The 27212-nt window shown below is 47.1% G+C and overlaps 1 protein-coding gene across 2 annotated transcripts in view; it reads left to right on the top strand.

Moving 5' to 3' along the window:
* Positions 1–27212, top strand: part of jakmip2 (janus kinase and microtubule interacting protein 2) — a 439655-nt gene that overhangs the window by 395004 nt on the left and 17439 nt on the right. Inside the window, exons 21-22 of one of the 2 annotated variants that reach the window (XM_085995144.1) lie at positions 21109–21174; positions 21816–24297. In XM_085995144.1, coding sequence (XP_085851270.1) covers positions 21109–21174; positions 21816–21866 — 117 coding nt within the window. In that variant the 3' untranslated portion in view covers positions 21867–24297. Of the gene's footprint in view, positions 1–21108; positions 21175–21815; positions 24298–27212 lie in introns of those variants that run through there. The other variant, XM_085995146.1, reaches the window with a different exon arrangement.

The following is a 27212-nucleotide window of genomic DNA, read 5'->3' as shown; positions in this document are numbered from 1 at the left end:
AACGCTTCAAAAACTGTGGATATTGTCACAACAACTGGCATGGAGAAAAGGAGTGCTGCCCTACCAAAGGAAGGCAATGTACTAAATGTGGTAAACGGAACCACTTTGCTAAAGGTTGCAAGACTGTTTTCGGAAAAGCAGTACACACAGTGAGTGACAGCCAAATGCCAGATAGAGAGCCAAATGCAGAGGAACTGTTTATTGATTCTGTGTCACAGAAAAAACTGATTTCAGAGACTGAGCAAGCTTTTGCCGATATTGAGATAGGAAAACAGAGCAAAGAGCTTAAGTTTAAACTAGACACTGGATCTCAGGGTAATGTAATTCCTCTGAGTGAGTATCACAGCTTGAAGGAGAAGTGTGAGCTACAGCCCACCTCACACAGACTGACTGGCTATGGGGGTGAGCAGCTCATTGTAAAAGGCACATGCGTGATGAAATGCAAGTACAAAGAAAGTGACATGATGCTGGACTTTTCCATTATTGACACTCAAGCACCTCCAGTGCTAGGTCTAAAGGCATGTTTAGACATGGACCTCGTCAAGCTAGTGCTATCATTGACAGCACCAGTTGAGAAGCAGACAGTCATGGAGGAGCTTGCTGATGTTTTCAAAGGAATCGGACTATTGCCAGGTGAATGCACTATTCACCTTGACCCAGCAGCAACCCCTGTGGTTTGCCCACCGAGAAGGATACCCCATGCTCTATGTAGTCGCCTGAAGGAGGAGCTGCAGAGCATGGAGAATACAGAAATCATCGTCCGGGAAACAGAACCGACAGAGTGGGTCAACGCATTAGTAGTGGTTGAGAAACCACGTACAGGCAAGCTCAGAGTCTGTCTCGACCCCAGAGATTTGAACAAGGCTATCAAACGCCCTCACTACCCTCTACCAACGCTAGATGACATCACACCCAAGCTAGTGGGAGCACGTTACTTCAGTGTAATGGACGCACGATCAGGATACTGGAATATCAAGCTCACGGAAGAATCATCTAAGCTAACAACTTTCAACACACCATTTGGACGCTACCGATTTCTGTGTTTACCATTTGGTCTTATCTCAGCTCAGGATGAATTCCAGCGGAAGATCGATGAAACCTATGACGGCCTCGACAGAGTAGTCGCAATCGTAGACGACATCCTCATCTATGGCAGGAATAGAGAGGAACATGACAGGAACCTCCGTGTGATGCTACAAAGATCACGGGAGAAAGGTATCTGGCTCAACCCCGAGAAAAGAATAATCGAATCCACCGAGATCAGTTATTTCGGGCATCGCCACTCAACTGATGGCATTTAGCCAGATCCAGAGAAAATCGCTGCCATCAAGAAGATGGAGCCGCCGAAGAACCGCGCAGAGCTAGAGACAGTACTAGGCATGGTTAACTACTTAGTCAAGTTTGCCCCGAGCCTCTCCGAAATCAACGCACCCATGCGTCAGTTACTCAAACAATCCAATGAGTTCCTGTGGGACAAACAACATGACACAGCATTTCAGAAAATGAAAGACCTAATCACCAGAGAACCAGGACCAGTTCTTGCCTACTTCAACCCCAACAAAGAGCTCAGACTACAAGTGGACACGTCAAAGTACGGACTAGGCACAGTATTACTGCAAGAAGGAAAGCCCATTGGCTACGCTTCCAGATCTGTCACAGACAGTGAAATCAACTATGCTCAAATCGAGAAAGAGCTATATGCAATTCTGTTTGGATGTAAGCGTTTCCACCAGTACGTCTATGGCCGACAAGTCATTGTAGAATCCGACCACAAGCCCCTCAAGTCAATCATGAGGAAACCACTAGCCGCAGCCCCACCAAGGCTACAGAGAATGATCCTTCAGCTACAGAAGTATGACTTCACAATCATTCACCGTCCAGGCAAAGACATTCCTGTCGCAGACACACTCTCCAGAAAGTCTCTTAGCTACCAGGACAGCAGCCTCAGTGAAGGCATGGATGTGCAGGTGCACATGGTGTACAACAGCTTACCTGTGAGTGACTCAAAACTGAAGGAGATCTGAGCAGGAACAGAGAAAGATGCACAACTCACACTGCTGAGCAAAGTCATACATGAAGGATGGCCTGAGGAAAGCAGGAAATGCCCTCAGAGCATATCTGAATTCTGGAACCACAGAGACGAACTGTCACAAATCAACGGAATCGTCTTCAAAGGGGAGAAAATCATCATTCCTACCAGTCTCAGAGAAGAGATGTTGACAAAAATTCATGCTGGACATATGGGCATGGAAAAATGCAAACAAAGAGCATGTGACATTATGTTTTGGCCTGGAATGTGCAAACACACTGAGGACATTGTTGGAAAATGTTCCATTTGTCTAGAACCCATCAAATGTCAAAGAGCCCATGATACCTCACCGTATCCCAGACAGGCCCTGGCAGGTCGTGGGAATGGATCTGTTCACATGGAACAACGAGGACGACATAGTGACTGTTGATTACTACAGCAGATTTTTTGAATTGGACAAGCTTCACAGCACCACATCTGCAGCTGTGATCCACAAGCTAAAGGCAGCCTTTGCCAGGCATGTCATGGTAGAGACTTTAGTCTCAGACAATGGCCCCCAATACAAATCAAAAGAGTTTGAGTCGTTTGCCATGGCATGGGATTTCACACATGTCACTTCAAGCCCACATTACCCTCAAACTAATGGCCTTGCTGAAAAAACTGTCCAGATTGCAAAAACACTCATGGACAAAGCCAAAGCGGACAAAAGAGACCCCTACATCAGTCTCGAGTACCGCAACACTCCGGTTGACAACTTCAAGTCACCAGCACAGCTGTTGATGAGCCACAGACTTTGCTCAATCCTTCCAAGCACCAACCAGCAGCTGCAGCCAGAGGTCGTCAGCTGCAAGCAAGTGCATGCAAAACGTGTACAGAGACAGCAACACCAAAAGAGATACTATGACAGGTCAGCTAGACTACTGCCGCCACTGCACAATGGAGAATCCGTCAGAATCCAGGAGCATGACTACTGGAAGCCAGCAGTCGTCATCCAGCCAGCTGACACTGAGTGATCGAATCACGTCCGCACCCCAGAAGGACAGGTGTACCGCTGCAATCGCAGGCACCTCCTGAACACCAAGGAACAACACCGTCATTCTGATGAGAGGATCAGTGCAACAGAGTGTGATGAACAGAGCAATACACAAAACACATCATACTTACCTGAACCTAAACCTGAAGCTGATTTGTTGACCGATTCGGGAGCATGCTCAGTTCCATACCACACAAGGTCGGGACGAGAGGTCAAGCCTAGAGTTATCCTTGCCTTGTGAACTGCCAAAGGGTGTAGGCGGATCGCTGCCCTAAAAAAACTGTACATCGTTATTGAAACATTGAGGTGTTTTCAGTGCTAGTTAAATGTTGAGCTTACTTATATGTTGATGCTACTGAGAACATTATGTAGAAGAAAGGTTCAAAAGTAATGCATAGCATTTTTCTTTTAAAAGAAAGGGGATGTAACATTTGCAGATTGATTTATCATTGGCCCGCAGGCATCTGTAAGGAATACCTATTATATTCACATGTGATCACATGCTGAGTTGTCATTGGCCTGCAGGCATCTGTAAGGACTGCTATTGTTTAGAAAACCCAGGGGCCTGACTCATTTTGTCCACATGGTGCTGTACTGTTGTGAGTCAGATCAGACCTGATGCATCATTAAAAGAGTTTAAACTGTAATACTCCGTTGTCCTGCAATTTATTATTTATGTACAAAGTGTGCAAAACAAGACGTCACCCACTGTCAGCTCTGTGCATGACCTCTCACCTCCTAGTGGCATGGTATCGTCAGCTCAATTGCAATGTATGCTGGGAGTTTCATGCCAGTCCAGTTGTGCAGCTTCATTATGATTTGTGTTCATTTCAAAATTCTATAGACTCTGGAACAGCTCCCATGGATTAGAGGGTAGCTAATGTAACCCCACTATTTAAAAAATGTGGTAGAGAAAAAATGGGGAATTATAATTGTAAGCCTGACATCGGTAGTGGGGAAAATGCTAGAGTCCATTAGAAAAGATGTAAAAGCAGAGCACTTGGAAAACAGTGACAGGATCGGACAAAGTCAATTTGGATTTACAAAACGTAAATCATGCTTGACTAATCTACTGGAATTTTTTGAGGATGTAACTGGTAGAATAGATAAGGGAGAACCAGTGAATGTGGTGTATTTGGACTTTCAGAAGGCTTTCGATAAGGTCCCGCATAAGAGACTAGCGTGCAAAGTTACCCCCGTCTGGTTCCCGCCTCCACGCCATTTTAACCTAGGTGTGTCTGATTGACCCAAATTAGTCCCGCCTGCAACAGGCGGGACTGGTCTTTAGGGCCCTTAAGCAGCACTGACTGGCCTTTATAATCCAATTTTAACAGGCCCTTGCCTGTTTAACCCTTTTCCCACGCAAAACACGCCTGGTGGGGATGACGCCTGTGAAACCTGGCGTGAACACTATTGGCTTGCTGACTATCAGCTGCAGGTCCAACATTAAAGAGGATATTTGATCAGTCATCATTTGCAGGTGGCAGGACTTTGTTGTCTCAGGCCTGGGGGAATTTTTACCAGGCATAACCACAGCTGTGGAAGTTTGGAGCCTCACACACTTCTCCAGTGTGACCTCCTGTGAGACCCCTCTCGCCACACTCACTCAGCGCTTCCTCAACTGAGGCACCTACCAGAAGCATGGGAGGCCTTTTTTTCCTTCCCCTCTTGGCATTAGAGGACCTCCAGCCCCATTCGCAAAATGACACACGCCACAACTGCAGAAGTTGCCATCAGAAATTTTATTTACATTAACAAACTGATGGCATTTTTCAAATAAACACAACATTTCACCCAAGTGACTATCCTTGTGACTGTTAGTGCTTTATTTTCCTCTTACGTGTGCTCCTACATAGTGGTTCCCCTGTGGCTTCAGCAGATGTGGAGGCCCCTTGCTCACTTTCCTGCTGCTCCTGTCTCGACACCTTTGGCGGGCATCCTCTGGGATGGCGAGCCTGTGAGGGCTCGCAAGCAGTCTGCTGCTCCTGCGGCTGTGCAGGGGTTGAGACCTCTATCTCCGTTGGGTGTGGACTCCGGTGGGGCTCTGACCGAGGGCTCTGCAGTGGCATGGAAGTGTGAGCATTTGCAGAGGAGCCCCCACTTCCTTGAGGTCTGCCACCAACCTCCCTCTCATGGGTCAGGTCCCCCTCAGTGCCTGCAAGTGACTTGAGAGCAGCTTGCTGCACATCAGGGGGGCCATAGGGACACGTTTCTACAATGGCAGTCCTACTCAGAGGGCCTGCCATTAAGGTCTGGTTTCTCTGTTCAATAGCTGACCATCGCTCCTCCAGAGATGTCAGTCTATTCTGAACACTCACCATGTTTTCAACACTCTGGCGACTTAGCTCCTCCATGGCCATAGCTATCCTCTCCTCTACAGTAGCCATCCTTTCCACGGAGGTTGCCATCCTTTCCATGGTGATGCGTTCATGCGCCAATGACTCCACAAAGGCTCTGCTCATGTTCGCTTTGGACTCCTCCATTGGCTCCACACTCGCAGCGACCCTAGAGACAAAACCTGCCAGAGACTCCTACATCTATGCATGGAGTTCCATCACCTCTGATCTTACGGATGGACCCAGAGGCAGAGGGTCGACATGCAGCTGAGCCGAGCTGGCAGAGTCCTGCGCCCTCCGACGAGGACTCTCCACTGCTGTCCCTGTCTCCACAATCTGCTGATGCTCACATGTGAGCTGTGATACACCAGGTGACAACTCTACTCTATGTCCCGAAGGTCCCACCGAGGTGTGAGTGTCTGCGCTGGTGCTGGGTGCGCTTATTGCTGATGACGCTGCACCCTCAGAGGTTGCAGATTCTTCTGAGGAGTCTGGCTGCTCAGGCTCTTCCTCCTGCACACTGGGGATGGGGGCTCTCGATGGTCCTGTGGGGGAGTCATGAAAAAAGTTAGAGATGTGTTGCCAAGTTTACATGCACATTGCATTCTGCAGATGATCATAAGTTCATATGATGTAGCTTCAGAATCATTATCAGCGACTCATGCAATGCCAATGAGAGAGATGGAAAACTATTCTGTCACCAGCTTGCGGGGATGCTCCTGCCTGTCCTTCTCCAACGTCCACATCTAGGTCAGCCCCGGCAATCGCCAGGACGCCTTCCTCCCAGGGGATGAGTTGGGCTAATGAGGGCGGCCTTCCTCCTGAACTGGCTCACACTCTCTGTAATGTATATACCTTTAAGTGGGGTAAGTATCTTTTACAGCTCATGTATACTGCAGTACCGGCAGTGACCACACCTGTATATAACACTGAGTAGTAATCTGTACAGATCAGTTGCAGTGTGAGCCACGTTGAGTAAACACCTGTTGTACCGTTCTCTGCAGTCTGTGTCTTATTATACACAGACACAACATTGACGACGAGGCAAGTTCGAACCTACCTGCAACTCTGCATCACCTCCCGGGGATTCGTTCCTGGAGATCAGTGGATTGGAGGTCAAGGCCAGAGACTCAGGCGTCGACCACGGGCAACCACCCAGTCATCCAGCAGAGACTCGAGAATTGCGGGGGAGGCTGTCGAGAGCCAGGCTTGGCTTTCCAGTCGAGGTGGTCCAGCGAAACGGGCTGGCAACAGGTAGTGCGCAGACCCTTCCCGGACAGCGGCGGGCTAGAGCCCGACTGAGCGGCACAGCAAAGGGCCGAGCAGTGTCGACGGGGGAGAGAGAGAGAGGGCAGAGCGCACAGGGCGCAGCCGGTGTTCAGGGGCCGAGCAGCGTCGGAGAGAGGGAGAGAGAGATGCGCAGAAACCCGCGAGGCACCGCCATTGCCACGAGGACCGCCGAGAGCGGCGTTGGCAGCAGCGCAGGAGAAGCGCGCGAAACCTACAGGGCGCCGCCATTGCCATGAGAACCGCCGGGAGCGGCGTTGGCAGCAGCAGGGGAGGAAGGAAAGTGTGGGAGACGCCATTTAAAGCCATTGGGAGACACCATTTTAAACCACACCCAAAATGCCGAAGAGTGGCAGTATCACCACATTTGACAATGAAGTCGAAGTTTGGACTACATATGCTGAACGAATAGAAGTATACTGCAAGGCAAGTGAGGTGTCAGATGACAAGAAAACGTCGGTATTGTTAAATTTAATGGGTGCAAAGACGTATGGGTTATTACGAAATCTAGTAACCCCAACGAAGCCAATGGAAAAGAGTTTTGAAGACATAGTAACGATAATAAAGGAACATTTAAACCCCACACCGCTGCTGATAGCAGAAAGATTCAAGTTTCACAAACGGAACCAGCATAAGGATGAAAGCAATGCTGATTATTTAACAGAACTGCGCAAACTATCGAAACACTGCCAGTTTGGAGCGGGACTGGCAGATACCTTAAGGGACAAGTTTGTGTGTGGGCTTCAAAGTGAAGGAACCCAGAAACGGCTTTTATCTGAAAAGGACCTTACGCTGGAAAAGGCTTTCAGCATTGCAGTATCATATGAAGCAGCAGCACGGGGCGCTGCAGAGATACAACAGAGACCGCAAGAATATGGCACAAATGAAATGTCATATGGAACAGAGAAGTGCTATCGCTGCGGCAGAACAACACACGACCAGAATGATTGCTGGTTCAAAGACAAAGTGTGCAGACAGTGTGGAAAAGTAGGACACATTGCACGAGTCTGCAGGTCGGGAAAGAAAACCAGCAATAAGAAACCTACCAAAGGAAAGTACAAGAAGGTACATAAGATGACGGAGAATAGTTCAGACGAACAAAAGAGTGATAATGACTCCGAAAGCAGGGAACTGAGTTGTCTGAAACTACATAATGTGATCACAACGGAGGATCACCAAACCATTTAGATCACTCTCAAGTTAGCAGGAGTCCAGGTAAAGATGGAATTGGACACAGGATCAGCCCTAACAGTCACAAACCAATGGGACTACGAGCGGCTATTCTCACACATACCCTTGAGAGACACAAAAATTATTTTGAAGATGTACACGGGGCAAAAAGTCTACCCCAAAGGAAAAATAAGGGTGACCGTTATATACAATGGTAAGGAAACACCAAAACTAGACCTGTATGTATTGCAAGATGGAGGACCACCATTACTGGGACGTGAATGGATCCGGAAAATACAACTGGATTGGCATTCCATACAGGCACTGACTGTGGCTGACAAAAAGGATGATGACGTCACACCCGGGCAACTGTCAAAGATCCTAACTGACGCGAAAGAAGTGTTCCAGCAAGGACTCGGAACACTAAAAGGCATGACAGCGATGATTAAAATTGAAGAATACGCAAGCCCAAAAATTTTTAAGGCCAGACCGGTACCTTATGTGATCTGCCCAGCCGTCGAAGCAGAGCTGGAGAGTCTGGAACGTTCAGGTGTACTGTCCAAGGTAGACTGGAGCGAGTGGGCTACACCCACCGTCCCTGTGATGAAAAAGTCATTGAGCAGCACGCCTGGGGAACCAAGGAAGGTTCGCATCTGTGGGGACTTTAAGGTAACAGTGAACCCGATCCTTCACACCGTACAATATCCACTTCCGCGGATTGAAGATATTTTCGCCTCGCTATCTGGAGGGAAACGCTTCACTAAGATTGATCTGGCCCAGGCGTATCTGCAAATGGAGGTAGAAGAAGCATCAAAAAAATACCTCACAATCAACACCCATAAAGGTCTCTACCAATACAACCGGCTGGTATTCGGGGTAGCATCAGCTCCGGCTATTTGGCAGAGAGCAATGGAACAAGTCCTGCAAGGGATCCCAGGGACCCAGTGTTATTTGAACGACATCCTGGTCACGGGCGAAAATGACAGTGATCACCTTGCCAACCTGGAGCAGGTGCTCACTAGATTGCAGGAATATGGGCTCCGAGCTAACCGCCCCAAATGCGAGTTTTTTAGAAAACAGATCTCGTGTTGTGGCCACGTTATCGATAAAGAGGGGTTACATAAGTCCCCAGAGAAGATTGAGGCAGCAGTCAAGGCTCCAGCACCGGAAAATGTTTCACAACTGAGGTCGTTCCTCGGGCTGGTAAACTACTACCATAAGTTCTTGCCAAATTTGTCGACAATACTACACCCACTGAACACCCTTCTGCAAACTGGGGTGCCATGGAAGTGGAGTGACGAATGTAGATGAGCTTTCCAGAAGAGCAAAACACTAATCACATCAAAAGAGGTATTGGCCCATTACAACCCAGCATTACCAATTCGGTTGTAATGTGATGCGTCACCCTACGGCATTGGAGCGGTGCTGTCGCACAAATTCTCTGACAGCTCAGAGAGGCCAATAGCCTTTGCGTCACGATCACTAACCTCAGCCGAGCGTAACTACACCCAGATTGACAGGGAGGCCCTCAGCCTAGTGTGGGGAGTGAAAAAGTTCAATCACTATCTGCACGGGCAGAAATTCACCTTGCTGACTGATCACCAGCCTCTTGTCTCCATTTTTAATCCGAAGAAGGGCGTTCCGGTGATGACTGCGCAACGACTACAAAGATGGTCACTTTTTCTAGGGGCGCACCACTATGAGATTGAATATAAGGGCACGAAACAGCATGGAAATGCTGATGGGCTATCACGCCTGCCACTGCCTACTGCAGAGGAAGCACCAGCAGTGGATCCTGTCGAAATATTCCATTCGACTATAGTTGAATACCTACCAGTAACTAACGATTGTATCGAAAAGGAAACCCGAAATGACCCGACACTGTCTCGGGTATATGATTTGACGGTGAAGGGATGGCCAGCACATGGTGACTCACTGTTGCCAGCATTCTCGACAAGGAGAGAGCAGCTGTCAGTGTGCCGGGGGACCTTGATGTGTGGATCCCGAGTGGTAATTCCACCCAAGTTAAGGGATAGAGTGCTCAATGAGCTTCATGAGGGTCATCTGGGAGGGGTAAAAATGAAATGCCTAGCCAGGGCTTATGTGTGGTGGCCGGGAATCGATAAACAAATCGAGGGCCTGACGAAGAGTTGCTCAGGATGCCAGAAAGTCCAAAATGCACCACCACAGGCCCCTCTACACCCATGGGAGTGGCCCTCATCTCCATGGCAACGGGTGCATATTGATTTTGCTGGTCCATTCATGGACTCAATGTTTTTAATAGCTGTGGATGCGCACTCGAAATGGCCTGAGATCATCAAAATGTCCTCCACCACCACGGAGAAAACTATTGCAGTCCTACGGACCATTTTTGCCAGGAATGGCTTGCCAGAACAGATTTGCTCTGACAACAGACCACAGTTTGTGTCCGAAGAGTTCGGGAGGTTCTTGAAAAAGAATGGGGTAAGGCATTATACATCCGCCCCGTATCATCCAGCCACAAATGGATTGGCTGAGAGGTTCGTACAAACCTTTAAGAAGGCAATAAAGGCTATGTACAATGACAACATTCCGCTGCAGCACAAGGTGGACAATTTCCTGTTCGCCTACCGGAATGCGACACATGCAGTCACCAACCAGGCCGCAGCCATGGTGTTCTTTAACCGAATGTTAAGATCTCACCTGGATTTGCTCAGACCAAACGTACGAAGAGATGTTGAGAGTAAGCAATTCCAGCACATCCATGAGAAGCCAACAAGGAGCTTCAATGCAGGGCAACAAGTCTTGGCCCGCGACTACCGAACAGAAAAATGGCAGCCAGGAATGATATGCACACGGCAGGGCCCACTAATGTACACAGTGGACGTTGGGGAGAGCATCGTGAGACACCATGCTGACCAGATCCTAGAGTCACAGGAGCAAGTCAACCCCATGCCTCGCCCATACGTACCTGGTGATGAACCCGACGTACAGGTCGCATCTACCCCAGAAACAGTAGCATCGGAAGCTGATGAACCAACCGACGACAGGGGGCCAGAATCGCCTCTGCACCAAGAACAAGACACTCGGGAAAGGCACTATCCAGAAAGGATCAGGAAGCCTCCCCAAAGATTAAATATATAAATAGACTATTTTCAGCTAATGTTGCATGTTAAAAGTGTTAATTGTAATTAGCTTGATATTTAATTGTTAAATGAGTGTTATGGTACTGTTAATCTAAAAGGGGAGGAATTGTAATGTATATACCTTTAAGGGGGGGAACTATCTTTTACAGCTCATGTATACTGCAGTACCGGCAGTGACCACACCTGTATATAACACTGAATAGTAATCTGTACAGATCAGTTGCAGTGTGAGCCACGTTGGGTAAACACCTGTTGTACCTTTCTCCGCAGTCTGTGTCTTATTATACACAGACACAACACTCTCCTGTTGTGAGCTCTCTTTTCCTGCAATGAGGGAGACAAGTGGAGGTTGAGTGAGAATGAAGGAGTGAGTGCAGAGATTGCATAGCATAGATACTTAGAAGGAGACAAAGATGGAGTGAGGTTGCAAGACCAAGGGCCCTCCCTGTGTGTTGTCAGTTGTGTTCAAAGCATCAGAGTGAGAGGGAGTGTGAGGGCTGCATGGTGGCATAGTTCAGTGAATGTGAGCATAGAGAGGGAATGGCTAAGGGTGCATGGATGTGAGTGTCTAGTGGGATGTGCAGGAAGAGATTGCTAAAGCTGAGTGCTGGTGAGGAAAGGCAATGGGGATCAGATTGAGGGTGATGGAAACATCATATAGTACTTACATTTCCAGTGCGAAGAAGGTCATGGAATCGTTTCCTGCACTGCAACCACGTTCTTCGTGTTAACCCCAAGGAGTTGACTTGACCTGCCATCTCTAGCCACATAGCCTTGGTCTGGCTGGGAGGCCTCTTCCTCCCTTAAGAAGGGAAGAGGACCTCCCTGTGGGCCCTAGCACCATCCAGTAATGCCTGTCGTGAAGCCTCATCAAATTTGGACGCAGATCTGGCCCTCCCGCTGGCTGTTCCTCCTGCAGGCTCCTGTGCCATCTTAATGTGGAAGGTTGGAAGCCTGCAGAGGAAGCAAGGCTTGCTATGAACCTTAAAAGCAGCAGCAATGATGACGTCATATTCTGCGACTTTCTGACTGGAAATACTCAATTGCCAAGGCTTCCCACATGCTGGAAATCAATTGGCCAATTGTGTTAAATTTGCATCAGTCTCACAGACCCATTTACAATCGTGTCGGAATCACTAAATTCGGGGAAACCGCCAATTCCCCGCACCTGAACGAAAATTGACCCCAATATCTCCAAGTTTGCAGATGACACAAAGCTGGGTGGGCGTGTGTGCTGTGAGGAGGATGCAGAGAAACTCCAGTATGATTTGGACAGGTTGGGCGATTGGGCAGATGCAGTGTAATGTGGATAAATGCGAGGTTATAAAGTTCGGTGGCAAAAACAGGAAGGCAGATTATTATCTGAACGGCAATAGGTTGGGAAAAGGGGAAGTGCAACGAGACCTGGGTGTCCTTGTGCACCAGTCGCTGAAGGTAAGCATGCAGGTGCAGCAGGCAGTTAAGAAGAAAATGGTATGCTAGCCTTCATAGTGAGAGGATTCGAGTACAGGAGCAAGGATGTCTTGCTGTAGTTGTACAGGGCCTTGGTGAGACCACACCTTGAGTATTGTGTGCAGTTTTGGTCGCCTTATCTGAGGAAGGATGTTCTTGCCATGGAGGGTGCGCAGCGAAGATTCACCAGACTGATACCTGGGATGGCAGGAATGACGTATGGAGAGAGATTGGGTCGATTAGGCTTATATTCGCTAGAGTTTAGAAGAATGAGAGGGGATCTCATTGAAACTTATAAAATTCTAACAGGACTAGACAGACTAAATGCAGGAAGGATGTTCCCGATGGTGGGGGAGTCCAGAACCAGGGGTCACAGTCTAAGGATAAGGGGTAAGCCATTTAGGACAGAGATGAGGAGGAATTTCTTCACCCAGAGAGTGGTGAACCTGTGTAATTCTCTACCACAGAAGACAGTTGAGACCAATTCATTAAATATATTCAAGAAGGAGTTAGATATATTTCTTAAGGCTAAAGGGATCAAGGGATATGGGGAGAAAGCAGGGACAGGGTACTGAATTTGGATGATCAGCCATGATCGTATTGAATGGCGGAGCAGGCTCGAGGGGCCGAATGGCCTACTCCTGCTCCTATCTTCTATGTTTCTATAACCTTCCAGAATCATCTTTTGATCAATCAATGGTATAAATGCTATCCCAGTCACAGCATCTGACAAGCAAACATATAGGCCGGGATTTTACCAGCGCTCAGAGTGCAGGTACAGAGGCGGGTCTGCTGCCAAAATCACACAGATTGACAGTGGGTTAGTATCCCGCTGTCAACCCGCCTCCGTGTCAGTTTCCCAAGTGTCGGGTCTGTCATTCCTGAACAGACCCAACACCAAGCGGCGGGTCAGCCAATTTTGATCGTTAAAAGCTTGTTAAAAGGTAGTTAAGCAGGTTTTTACCATGTACTTACCAGTTTACCAGCTTTTCCACGAGTTTCCCGGAGCGTGGAGATCATGTGAGGTAAGTAGGTCGGGTGTTGTGTCAGCATGAAATGATTTACTAACCTGACAGCTGCAAATGTTCTATGAAAGCTCCCATTTCATAGGTCTTTATTTTTCAAGGTTAGAAGCTGTTGCTTACTGCATTTGGAAGACAGATTGACCTTTACGCAGGTTGCAAGTGTTTGGAGCAAACTCTCTATCTAGTGTCACCTCATTGGAACTACCTCTCTCACCACTGACAGATTGCTTCTGTCATCTCAACCACACATACCATCTATCCCATCAGCATCGGTGCCCTTGAAACTATCTCACCTTGGTCCTCAGAATCCCAACAAGATCAGTCCCAACACCAGCATCACCAGGCACACCAGCAGCACCAACATCCACACCAACCTTCCCCGCAATCAACTGATGCTGCACAGGACACAGGGCATCAGTACCTGACAACATTGCTGCCCGGGAGGCCAGCGATGGCCTCACCATGTCCAGATTTACTTCACTTAACACTGTACACCCACATGATGCACCAGGTTGGCACCACCCCACATCAGCACCATAAAGCATCCCTACAATGTCCTAGCCATTCCTTTCACACTCATCATCACTGAGGGGGGAGGGGGGAATGTTATATCTCACCATTCACTGAAACTCACTAAGACACTTCCAAAGGTACACACAAATCTGTCCAAGAAGGCAAAGTTTGGAAAATAAAGATTTCAGTGCATGACAACACATTAACAGAAACTTTACACGAACATTGGCTAAAACAGCCAAGTGCCTACCCTTGTGTGTTAGTTTGAGTGATTGGACAAAGATGAGGGTGAGTGTGAGGGGTGGCTAGTTAGATGTGGAAGTGATAACGTAGATAGAGAGGGATGGGTGGAGGTGTAAGTTAAGTTGGTGTGAGTAAGGATGTGCAGGAGTAGGGTAGGGAAGGCAGAATGATGGGGATGTGATGAGTGGCACAGCAGGATGAGGTTGAGTGTGGCTTTGCAGTAACGTTTCATGATCTACTGGGGTCATTGAAAGGTTTGCGCCACTGCAGCCTGGTCATCCTGACAAGATCCCTGCTTGTGCCCTCCTGTGTAATGTGCAACCAGGCTGCGCTGGTCTCCTGGGGAGCTGGGGAGGTGCCTTAGCCCATGGAAAGGGAAGAAAACCTCCCTGTGTGCTGTGACTCCCTCCATAAGCATATGGAGGGAGTAATGGGAGTGCCTGGGTGCAACTGTGCACCTCTGTGCAGTGATTGTCAGTGTTTGCAGCACCTCAATGCTGCTGAACTCTGACAGCACAACTGTCAAAATGAATGTGGCCATGGTCCCTTTAAGGAAACCAGCTGACGATGCGTCATCAAATGACATCATCAGACCTGCTTGCTATTAATTGGCCGGGAACCTCGCAGGGCGGGCTTAAGCAACCCAATCAACGGAAAATCATGTTGGAGGCCGGGATCTAGACAGATGCGGGGTCCCCACACGCCATGGACGTCCCCCGCCACGGACCCGCCAAGGTTGGAAAAATCCAGCCCATACTGTTGGTCACAGATGTCAAAAAGTAATTGTGCTGTTGCCTACAAAAAAAACAGAAGTTAACATGCTCAGCATACACACAAATACCCTCAACCACATCGCATCCAAGCAAAGAGCATTACTTCTGCCACATTTGAACAGGGTCTATTTAAAATTGGTACAAATAATAGCTGAACTTAACAGCTAATTTAAAATGAGGGACTGCTATCAAGACTGAGTGAGTATAATTAATTAGGTTTTATTTACATTAGCAGAATTTCAGCAATGCAGCTGAATCCAGTAAAATGTATTGGAGTCGGCAGTGTAACGTTTACAATAAGAAGCAACAAGCTCGTCCCAGAGTTTTTAACGGATTTAGTTTCATTCTGATGTGCACTGTCTCTTTAAATAAGCAAATAGTGTGAGGGACTTTGCACACATGCCAGGTTTGGACCCATGCAGCGAGCCATTTTGAACAGCCTCCTGAAGCTGTTGGATAGGCTTCACTGTCTGCCTGGAGTGCATCACTTGTGACTTGGGCCTCCGAGCAGAATGGCATGTTATTGCCAACAATAAGATTTTATGAGAAAAACAGATGGGACAGATTGTAAATGTAATTGGTGCATAGAGTTATATTTATGAGAGAGAGAGAGAGACGCAAAGAGAGATGCTGCTTTTTTCATAAATCAAATGAATTAGTGGCAGTAACTTGAATTTGCCAGGTCTTGGTTTGCTTGGTGGATACAACATTCTGTTGTTGCCTGATGTTATTAAATTTTCTAACTGTCCACTACTTCACCTCAGTGACTCCCCTACTTGGTAATCCTTACCCAAGCTATCCATGGAAGATACCACGTTAAGGTGGAGCTCCTCCAAAACAAATATGGGGTGGGCTGAGGGGAGAATTGATGGACAAGACAATCCATATTACTCTGATTCACCTCCTTGTGGTAGAAAGCCAGAATAAGGTTTCAAAAGTTAAGACAGATATGAAAATGAAGAGTATGTAGAGAACTCGAGCAGAACCACAATGCACTGAGGGGCTGATTCTCCTCTGCTTTGCATCTGAGGCAGATTTCTTTTCTGGATTCAAAGCAGAGGAAAAAGGAGCAGGGACCAGTGATTGCTGGGTTCCACTCTCTACAAAAAGCTCTTTTCCACCCACACTGAACCACTTGCCTCCACTTACACTACCATCCTGCCGTCCTCACTCCCTCCCTCCCACGCACCCAGTTCATACGAGGAACTGTTCTTCCTCTGATTCGCTTCTCCCGGCTCCTCGCTGTGGGCGCCAAATGATTGCAAGATTAGGATTTCGAGTCAAGCTACTTTGGATCCATGAGGAAAGCAGAAGTGGCAGAGGGGAATCCAGAGCAGTGGTGAGTGGTCAATCGAGAAGTGGGGAGAGCACAATCTCCGTGGGAGGGAAAGGCAGATGTGTGGTCCAGACTTGGTGGGCTGGACTTTGCCAGGCCCGAGAAGGCGGGAATGGAGGCGTGTGGGGTGTTAAAATTGCAAAAAGTGGCGGACGGGCATGACCCCGCCTCCATCCCGCCTCCAAGCAATTTTCCCAAATGCGTGGTTTCTAATCCCGTCTCCGTCCCGCCACCAAGAGGTGGGATAGGCCCTTCAGGCCCTTAACAACCACTAAATTGCCTCTATAATCCCATTTTGAGAGGCCTTTCCGATTTTAACACGTTTCCCACGTGATTCACGTCTCCTCTGAAACACGACGGTGAAGCCTGGTGGGAGCACAATTGGATTGCTGACTATCAGCTGCAGCTCTACCATTAAAAAGGAGATTTGATCAGTCATCATTTGCAGGTGGAAGGACTTTGTTGTCTCAGGTCTAGGAGAACTTTTAGCAGGCATAACCATAGCTGTGGAAGTTCGGAGCCTGACACCCATTTCCAGTGTGACCTCCTGGGAAACCCCTCTCCCCACCTTGACTGAGCGCTTCCTCAACTGAGGCATATACCAGAAGCATGGGAACCATTTATTTCCTTTCCTCCTGGGCATCAGATTCGGACGAAGACCAGCCGTGGCAGCAGCAGAACCATGAACAACAGCACCACCAACAGCAGCAGCAACAACAGGAGTGCCAAGCTGATGCTCACCCAGCTGAAGCTGCACAGGCCAGAAGGCGCCAGCGCGTGACCACATTACTGCCTGGGATGCAAGGAACGCACTCATCTTGGCCAGATTTGCTTAGCCTAGCCATTCAAGCACTTTTGCCTCGCAGCTTCTTACCAGAGCATCAACAATGGCCAAGAACCAGATGATTCCTAGAACTCTGACCACCATACTGCCAATTGCAAGTAATTCTAAGCCCTCAATGTGGAAGTCCCATTTGTGAAATGACACACGCCACAACTGCAACAGTTGCCATCAGAACTTTAATTTACAATAACCAACTGATGACATTTTAAAAATAAACACATTTCACCCAAGTGACTACCATTGTGACTATTTGTGCAGTATCTTTCTCTTACGCATGCTCCTACGTAGTGCTTCCCCTGTGGCTTCAGCAGATGTGGAGGCCCCTTGCTCACTTTCTTCCTGCTCCTGTCTTGACACCTTTGGTGGAAGTCCTCTGGGGTTGCGAACCTGTGAGGGCTCGTCAACAGTCTGCTGCTCCTGCGGCTGTGCAGGGGTTGAGACGCCAATCACAGTTGGGTGGGGACTCTGGTGGGGCTCTGACTGAAGGCTCTGTAGTGGCATGGAAGTGTGAGCACTTGGAGAGGAGCCATAACTTCCTTGATGTCTGTCACCAACTTCCCTCTCGTGGGTCAGGTCCCCCTCAGCGCTTGCAAGTGGCTTGAGAGCACCTTGCTGCACATCAGGGGGGCCATGGGGACCCATATCTGCACTGGCAGTCCTATTCAGAAGGACTTCCATGAAGCTCTGGTTTCTCTGTTCAATAGCTCACCATCGCTCCTCCAGAGAGGTCAGTCTATTCTGAACACTCACCATGTTTTCCTCACTCTGGCGACTTACTGCCTCCAATGCTGTAGCCAGCCTTTCCACGGAGATTGCCATACTTTCCATGGTGCTGCGTTCATGCGCCAATGACTCCACAAAAGCTCTGCTCATGTTCGCGATGGACTCCTCCATTCGCTCCACACTCGCAGCGACCCTGGAGACAAAACCTGCCAGAGACTCCTGCATCTGTTCCTGGAGTTCCATCACCTCTGATCTTATGGATGGACCCAGAGGCAGAGGGTCAACATGCAGCTGAGCCGAGCTGGCAGAGTCCTGCGCCCTCCGACTAGGACTCTCCACTGCTGTCCCTGTCTCCACAATCTGCTGATGCTCACTTGTCAGCTGTGATACACCAGGTGACAACACTACTCTATCTCGCGATGGACCCACCGAGGTGTGAGTGTCTGCACTGGTGCTGGGTTGGCTGAATTCTGCTGATGCTGCTCCCTCAGATGTTGCAGCTTCCTCTGAGGAGTCTGGAGACTCAGGCTGTTCCTCCTGGATAGTGGGGACGGGTGCTTGCGATGGTCCTGTGGGGGAGTAAAGGGAAGAGTCAGAGATGTGAGGCCAAGGTTACATGCACATTGCGTCTTGCAGATGATCATAAGTCCATCTGTTAGAGCTTCAGAATCATTATCAGCGACTCATGCAATGTCAATGAGAGAGATGGAAAACTATTCTGTCACCAGCTTTCTCTGATGCACCTGTCTGTCCGTCCCCCACTTGCGCATCGTCCTCCAGTCCCACAATCTCCAGGACCGCCTCCTCCCAGGGGGTGAGGTGGGCTACTGAGGGTGGCCTTCCTCCTGTCCTCACTCTTTCCCTCTTATTGTGAGCTCTCTTTTCCTGCAATGAGGGAGACAAGTGGAGTTTGAGTGAGAATGAAGGAGTGAGTGTAGAGAATCCATAGCATAGATGCTTAGAAGGAGACAAAGATGGAGTGAGTTGGTAAGACCAAGGGCCCTCCCTGTGTTTTGTAAGTTGTTTCTATAGTATCATAGTGATAGGGAGTGTGAGGGCTGCATAGTCGAATAGTTAGGTGAATGTGACCATAGAGAGAGAGGGAATGGGTAAGGGTGCAGGGATGTCAGTGTCAAGTGGGATGTGGAGGAAGAGGTTGCTAAAGCTGAGTGCTGGTGAGGAGAGGCAATGGGGATCAGATTGAGGGTGATGGCAAAGTCATACTCACTTTTCCAATGCGCAGAAGGTCATGAAATCTCTTCCTACACTGAAGCCAGGTTCTGCGCATGAGGGACAACGAGTCCATCTCCTGGGCTACCTGGACCCACACAGCCTTCGTTTGCTGGGGAGGCTTCTTCCTCCCTGAAGAAGGGAAGTGCACCTCCTTACTAGCTCTTGCTCCCTCCACCAAAGCTTGCAGGGCGACGTCATCAAACCTGGGAGCAACATAGGTCTCCCACTGTTCATTCTGCCTCCAGGACCCTCTCACTGCAAAGGCCAAAAGGTTGGCAGTCTGCAGAAGAAGCAAGGCTTCTTGCAGACCTTAAATGCAGCAGCAATGATGATGTCATCGGAGGCGAGTTTCAGACTGAAAGAACTAATTGGGCCATGGGTTCCCACACGCTGGTACTCAATTGCCCAATTATGTGAAAATTGCATCAATCTCCCACATCGATTTGGAATCGGGTGGATAACACAAAAAGCGGATGACACGACCCCAGCCCGCCCCATTGACAAAATCCAGCCCGATGACTTTTGGGGCTGGATGCAGACGTGATGATTTAAATAGGCCTGGTCTAGAATGGAGTGAGTTACTATGGAAAGTCGTAGAAAAGAAAGAAAGTACTTGCATTTATCTAGCGCCAACCATGGCCTCAGGACATCCCAAACGCTTCACAGCCAATGAAGTACATTTTACAGTATAGATTTGTTTTCAAATCCCTCCATGGCCTCACTCCTTCCTATCTCTGTAATCTCCTCCAGCCCCACAACACCCCCCCGAGATATCTGCACCCCTCTAATTCTGCCCTCTTGAGTATCCCTGATTATAATCGCTCAACCTTTAGTGGCCGTGCCTTCTGTTGCCTAGGCCCTAAGCTCTGGAATTCCCTGCCTAAACCTCTCCACCTCACTACCTCACTTTCCTCCTTTAAGACGCTCCTTAAAACCTACCTCTTTGACCAAGCTTTTGGTCACCTGCCCTAATTTATCCTTATGTGGCTCAGTGTCAAATTTTTTGTCTTACAATACTCCTGTGCAGCGCCGTGGGACGTTTTACTACGTTAAAGGCGCTGTATAAATACAAGTTGTTGTTCTAGTTACTGTTGTAATGTAGAAAATGCAGGAGCCAATTTGCACACAGCAAGCTCCCATAAAGAGCAATGGGATATTGACCAGATAATCTGTTTTAGGTACAACAGCAAAATACTGCGGATGCTGGAAATCTGAAATAGAAACAGAAAATGCTGGAAATACACAGCAGGCCAGGCAGCATCTGTGCAGAGAGAAACAGAGTTAACATTTTAGGTGTTGGCTGAGGGGTAAATATTGACCAAGACACCAGGGACAACGCCCCTGCTCTGTTTTTTTACATCTGCCAGAGAGAGCAGACGGGGCCTCAGTTTAACATTTCATCCGAAAGACAATACCTCTGACCAGTGCAGCGCTCCCTCAGTAATGACACTTGTTACTGCACTGAGTGTCAGCCTGGATTTTGTGCTCAGGATCCTGGAGTGGGATATGAACCCACAACCTTCTGATGCAGGCGAGAGTGCCATCAACTGAGCCACGGTTGACAAATAGATTCAGTGATACAAATGGACATTTTTCTGAAGCACGAGTGGTCAGATCGGTGTGGAGAGAAAGTGGGTTTGAGAGTAGCCAAAAAACAAGAAAGGCTTCTTGGGCCTTCTAGCCATTTTCTGTTCCGAAGATCCTATTTTCTAAAATCAGTATTGTAGTTCCCATCGACCTGTTCTCAAACTCTAATGAACAGCATATCCCTCCGTACCTTTGAACTCTGTTGAATGACAAAATTTCAGTGTAAAATATGAGATTATTATAATAATTCTTAAAAAGGAATGCACTTCTAATTTAAAACCAACGTGTTTAAACCAGGGAAAGGGATTTTGACGGGTTTGTAATGGTAACTGGCTGGCACTGGACAGCAGTGCTTGGTGTTCATGATCCGCTTCACTCAGTCTGCATTTGCTTTTTCAGAGAATACGAGATCTGGAAGATAAAACGGATGTTCAGAAACGGCAGATCAAAGATCTAGAGGAAAAGGTGAGTTGGCCAGACCCCCACCCACTTTCTGCCTTTCTCTTTACGGGAGACGCACGTTCTTACACCAATGGGCTCATTTTTACGAATTTGTGCTCCCCACCTGGCACTTTGCCTGTGGAGAGCACATATCAGGAATTCAGCCAGGGAGCACAGCAAGCCCTGGTGGTCATCAACAGAGAACCCTACGGGTCCTGCTGACCTCTGCACCTGAATTCACAATATGTTCTCCCAACAACTGATATTCTGTGCTCAGTCACCCCTCAGATGTCCAATAATTGCAGTAACGCACTTTAATACAGATACAAGAAGCACAGCATTGCTTGCCAGGAGTAAAATAAAACCAAAACTAGAATGGCGTGTTAATAGACACCTCTTTCACAGTGCGGAAATGTGTGTATTAACTGCCTAACTTTAGTATCCTTGATTAGTTTACCCAACAACTGTTAAATGATGTTCTAATATGCCTTGGACATTAATCTAACTGTAAAAGAATATGTGCAGTGTTTGTCAGTGAGAATAACTCCATAATGTTGTGCAGTGTGTTTTTAACATTGTTCCACACATGCTGCTTATATCATAACTCTACTTGTTCTAAACATTTTGCTCTTCTTCTGTCTTTCCATTTTCTTTTCCGTCTGCAGTTTCTGTTTTTATTTTTGTTTTTCTCCCTTGCCTTTATCCTTTGGCCTTGATGTCAATGAGACTTCTTAATGAAGGTAAGTGACTCTATATAAGTCCTTCTGTTGATATTGGACAGATGAACAGCTGTGAGAATGAACTGAATCTGACATTTATATTTTTACATTTTTATCCCTCTACATTCATTCTTTCAGATCTCCCCATCCCCATTCAGGCAGGTAGGCAGACAACGAGCTCCTCGGCCTCCTCATGATGCTCTTGATCCACCTTGTTAAAAGGGGGCTTGAGAGGGACGTGGTTAACTGGCCTTCAATTCCTTGTGCAAGAGGACATGTTTTCTGCTTGCCACCTACTCCTGCAGCACAGAGGAGACGAGGAGCCCACATCCCAAGACAACACTCCAATTGGCAATTGGAATAGAGGGTTGCCTAAAGTCTCCATTATCATTACAGCTATTGTTTTGTGAGCCTGTGGGAAAATACATCTACAAAATAGTAATACTGCTTTGATTAATTCCTTAAAAAAACATACCATAACCTAATAGGTTAGGAACTTGATGTAAGATTTGAGACAAAAGTAGACAGAAATAATTGAATATTCCACAGAACTCTATGCTTCCTGAGACACTGGGAATGTTGTCCAAGTAAAGCAGCCAACCAGGGTTTAAATTATGGAGATTCTGAGATTTGATCAATATTCTTGAGTTACCTCTGGGAGTTCAGAGAAATTTTGCAAACCTTTCCCTTGGGAGACAAAAGGAATGGGGCCGAGTCCATGTTGAGGTGGATGGTGCGTCTGTGCATCGTGCACGCTTGATGCCAGGTGGTCTATTCTCATTCCACAATTTCTATCGTTCCTAAGATATAAAATCCATCCCTGAACACGTACAAATTGACCTTTTGAAATACCTGAATTGTTCTGTAAAATTCTAATCAAATAGATATACCAATGGATTTTCTACCTGCATGCTGGTCTACCAGCTTCTGGTTACAAAGTGCCTTGGCAGAGACCTGGGAACCAAGACACCTTTCCATACTGATTGCTAGGGGACAGTAGATGAAAAAGTGTTAAAACTAAACCATATCCATTACCTGCTCATGATGCAGTACACACAAATTCAAGGAACACTCTGGTGTCTAAAGGAAACTTTTTATCTTTATCCTGAAGGGATAATTACTAGTCCTAGCCCATTTAGGGCTACCCCAGATCAGGCATATTCCTCAGACATTCACTTTCAACTAAAGTTTGAGGTAGCTGAATCTTAAAGACGCTTAATTGGGTCTAAAGGTCCGGACTATCTCTCCCTAAAGGAAAGGAACAACCTGAAAATGTTACCGTCCACCAGATAGCACTTTTAATAAGTTTAGCTAGACTGTAACGTTCCGGAAAACTCCCCCAGAATTCTGCAACTCCTCACCAAAGAGTGTACAGAGATTGAGTTCGTGAGTTTTTGATACAGAAGTCTTATGAGAGACAATTCTAAAAATATATAGATTTATTAAAGAACCGACATGCAGTTTACAGTTGGTGAGTCAATCGCAACATTAACAGTTCCAAAAAGAGAAAACTTACAATCCTATTATCAGAGAACCTTACTTTCAAATCATAACTTCGCTACAGTTCTTAAAGTTCTATTCAGGATATCCACCAAAATCAAAAATCTTTGATCCCCGAGGTACAAAGAGCTGGAGACTTACAGAGCCACCTTTGAAGCCGAGAATCGCTTCGCCCGATTAAAGCAAATCTGTTATCCCATTTGAGAGTTCAATATTTATACCCTTTTCCAGTGGTATTTCCTTTAAAGGTTTTCTGCTGATGTAACGTAATTATCTCTAGTCATTTTTCTGCTGACCTCTGCCAGACTCATATCTCATCTCGAGGTTGTTGTGTCTGTGTGTTGATAGAGACACTGAAGACAGGAGTTGGTTTGATAGGTGTTTACTAAACAAAGTCTGGAGGGGAACTAACGGATACAACACAATATACAGGCTTATATAGCCCGAGTGGCCATTACCGGCATTACAGTACACATGGGGCTCTTAAAGGCACATACACTACAATTCCTCCCCTTTTAGCTAACCAGTGCATAATATTTTAAGTAATTATTAATTACATGTTATAAGAAAAATAATATACACATTGCTGCAGTTAATTAATTATAAGTCAGTCTCTCTGGAGGCTTCCTGACTCGGTCCAGATAACGCCTCGGTGGTGTAGTAGTTTCTGGTGGTGTAGTAGGTTCTTTTGGCAAGGCTGATTCGGCTTGAATGCCAGTGTCGGGTTCATCGGGTTCCAGTATCACCGGATCGGAGGTAGATATGGGTATCTCTACTTCATCATTAGGCGTATAGAGTTGTGGTGTAGGTTGTCCCTTTTCGGATGACTCTATGATTTGGTCAGCATGGCACCTTATTATGCTTTCTCCGATGTCCACGGTATACATCAGCGGCCCTAGTCGTGTGCAGATAGTTCCAGGCTGCCATTTCTCGGTACGGTAGTCCCGGGCCAAAACTTGTTGACCTATCTGGAAGGTTCTAGTTGGCCTTTCATTCATGCCTTGAAATTGCCGGTTCTCCACGTCCCTTCTGATGTTGGGCTTGATCAAATCCAGCCGGCATCTTAGGCTTCTATTGAAGAACATCATGGCGGGAGTTTGGTTTGTAACCATATGTGTTGCATTCCTGTATGCGAACAAGAAGTTATCCACCTTGTGCTGAAGTTTTATGTCTTCATTACCCATGGCCTTTATGGCCTTCTTGAAGGTCTGGACAAACCTTTCAGCCAACCCATTGGTGGCGGGATGGTATGGGGCGGACGTGTAGTGCTTAACCCCATTGTTTTTTAAGAACTTCCTGAATTCTTCGGACACAAATTGCGGTCCATTATCAGAACAGATCTGTTACGGCAGCCCATTCCTGGCAAATATGGTCCTTAATACTGTGATGGTTTTTTCCGTGGTGGTGGAGGACATCTTTATTACCTCCAGCCACTTGGAGTGTGCATCAACCGCAATTAAGAACATTGAGTCCATAAATGGACCAGCAAAGTCGATGTGTACCCTTTGCCAGGGGGATGAGGGCCACTCCCATGGATGTAGAGGGGCTTGGGGTGGAGCGTTTTGGACCTTCTGGCATCCTAGGCAGCTCTTGGGCATTTCTTCTATGTCTCCATCGATACCTGGCCACCATACAAACGCTCTGGCTAGGTTCTTCATTTTCACTCCACCCAGATGCCCCTCGTGAAGCTCCTTTAGCACTTTATCCTGGAGTTTGGGTGGAATCACCACTCTGGATCCACACATCAAGGTTCCTCGGCATACTGACAGCTGTTCTCTTCTTTGCGAGAATGCTGGCAACAGTGGTTCGCCATGTGCTGGCCATCCCTTCACCGTTAAGTCGTAGACTCGTGAGAGAGTCGGGTCATTTCTCGTTTCCTTTTCAATGGCAGAATTTGTTATTGGTAGACATTCCAATATGGTTGAGTGGAACATCTCCACTGGGTCTACTGTAGGTGTCTCTTCTACCATTGGCAACGGTAGGCGCGATAAACCATCAGCATTCCCATGCTGTTTTGATCCTTTGTATTCTATGTTGTATTGGTGTGCCCCTAGAAAAAGGGACCACCTCTGTAGCCTTTGCGCTGTCATAATGGGAACACCCTTTTTAGGGTTGAATATGGAGATGAGGGGTTGATGGTCAGTCAACAAGGTAAATTTTTGTCCATGTAGATAATGGTTGAATTTCTTCACTCCCCATACCAGGCTGAGTGCTTCCCTGTTGATTTGGGCATAGTTACGCTCAGCTGAGTTCAATGAGCGTGACGCAAAAGCTATCGGCCGTTCCGAGCCATCAGGGAATTTATGCGATAATACTGCTCCTATGCTGTAAGGGGATGCATCGCACGCTAGTCTGATTGGCAGTGATGGGTTGTAATGAGCCAAAACTTCTTTGGACGTGATTAAGTCTTTGCATTTATGGAAGGCACGTTTACAGTCTTCGCTCCATTTCCAAATTACTCCTGTTTGTAGCAGTTCATTAAGAGGGTGTAGAAGAGTTGATAAGTTCGGTAAAAATTTATGATAGTAATTTATTAATCCCAGGAACGACCTTAATTGTGAAACATTTTCAGGTGCTGGGGCTTTTATGACCGCTTCAATTTTTTCAGGTGACTTATGCAACCCTTCCTTATTAATTATGTGGCCACAATATGATATTTGATTTTGGAAAAATTCGCACTTGGGGCGATTTGCTCGTAGGCCCCGTTCTCTCAGCCTAGTGAGCACCTGCTCCAAATTGGCAAGGTGCTCATTGTCGTTTTCTCCTGTTACAAGGATGTCGTTTAGGTAGCATTGAGTCCCCGGAATCCCTTGGAGGACTTGCTCCATAGCTCTTTGGCAGATAGCTGGAGCGGATGCTACTCCGAAAACCAGTCGATTGTACTGGTACAGACCTTTGTGTGTATTTATTGTGAGATATTTTTTAGAAGCCTCTTCAACCTCCATCTGTAGATATGCCTGTGCCAAGTCAATTTTGGTGAAACGTTTCCCTCCAGATAGTGAGGCGAAAATATCTTCTATCCTCGGAAGAGGATACTGTACCATGTGAAGGACCGGGTTTACAGTCACCTTGAAGTCTCCACAGATGCGAATTTTTCTCTGTTCTTCAGATTTATCATTATTCAATGCTTTCTTCATGACTGGAACGATGGGTGTTGCCCACTCGCTCCAATCTATTTTGGATAATACGCCTGCATTTTCCAAATTCTCCAGCTCTGCCTCGACTGCTGGACGAATTGCGTATGGCACCGGTCTTGCTTTAAAAAACTTGGGAATTGCTGCATCTTCCACTTTTATTGAGGCGGTGATGCCTTTCAAGGTTCCTAGTTTCTCTTGAAACACTTCTTTGGCGTTGGCCAAGATGTCTTTTAATCGTTCAGGTATGACGTCATCATCGTTTTTTTTCTTACTGGTCACCGTCAGTGCCTGAATGGAGTGCCAGTCTAAACGTATTTTCCTGATCCATTCACGTCCCAACAGCGGTGGGCCACCATCTTGTAGAATGTATAAATACAACTTTTGTATTTCCTTGCCGTTGTATACAACAGGCACCCTTATTTTTCCTTTGGGGTATACTTTCTGCCCCGTATATGTTTTCAAGATAATGGATGTGTCTTTTAAAGGTATATGCGGAAATAGCCGCTCGTAATCCCGTCGATTTATGATGGTCAGAGCTGATCCTGTATCTAGCTCCATTTTAACTGGGGACCCTGCTATCGTGAGGGTAACCCAAATGGTCTGGTAATCATCTTTGGCAAGTACATTATATAATTTGAGACAGCTTAGTCTCTTGTTTTCAGAGTCGCTATCGCTCTTCTGGTCTTCGGAGCTACTGTCCGTCATC

The sequence above is a fragment of the Somniosus microcephalus genome, chromosome 8 (assembly GCF_052327205.1).
Source record: "Somniosus microcephalus isolate GS21.2 chromosome 8, FLI_Smic_1.0, whole genome shotgun sequence".
Classification (NCBI taxonomy): domain Eukaryota; kingdom Metazoa; phylum Chordata; class Chondrichthyes; order Squaliformes; family Somniosidae; genus Somniosus; species Somniosus microcephalus.
This window is presented reverse-complemented; position numbering and strand designations above follow the sequence as displayed.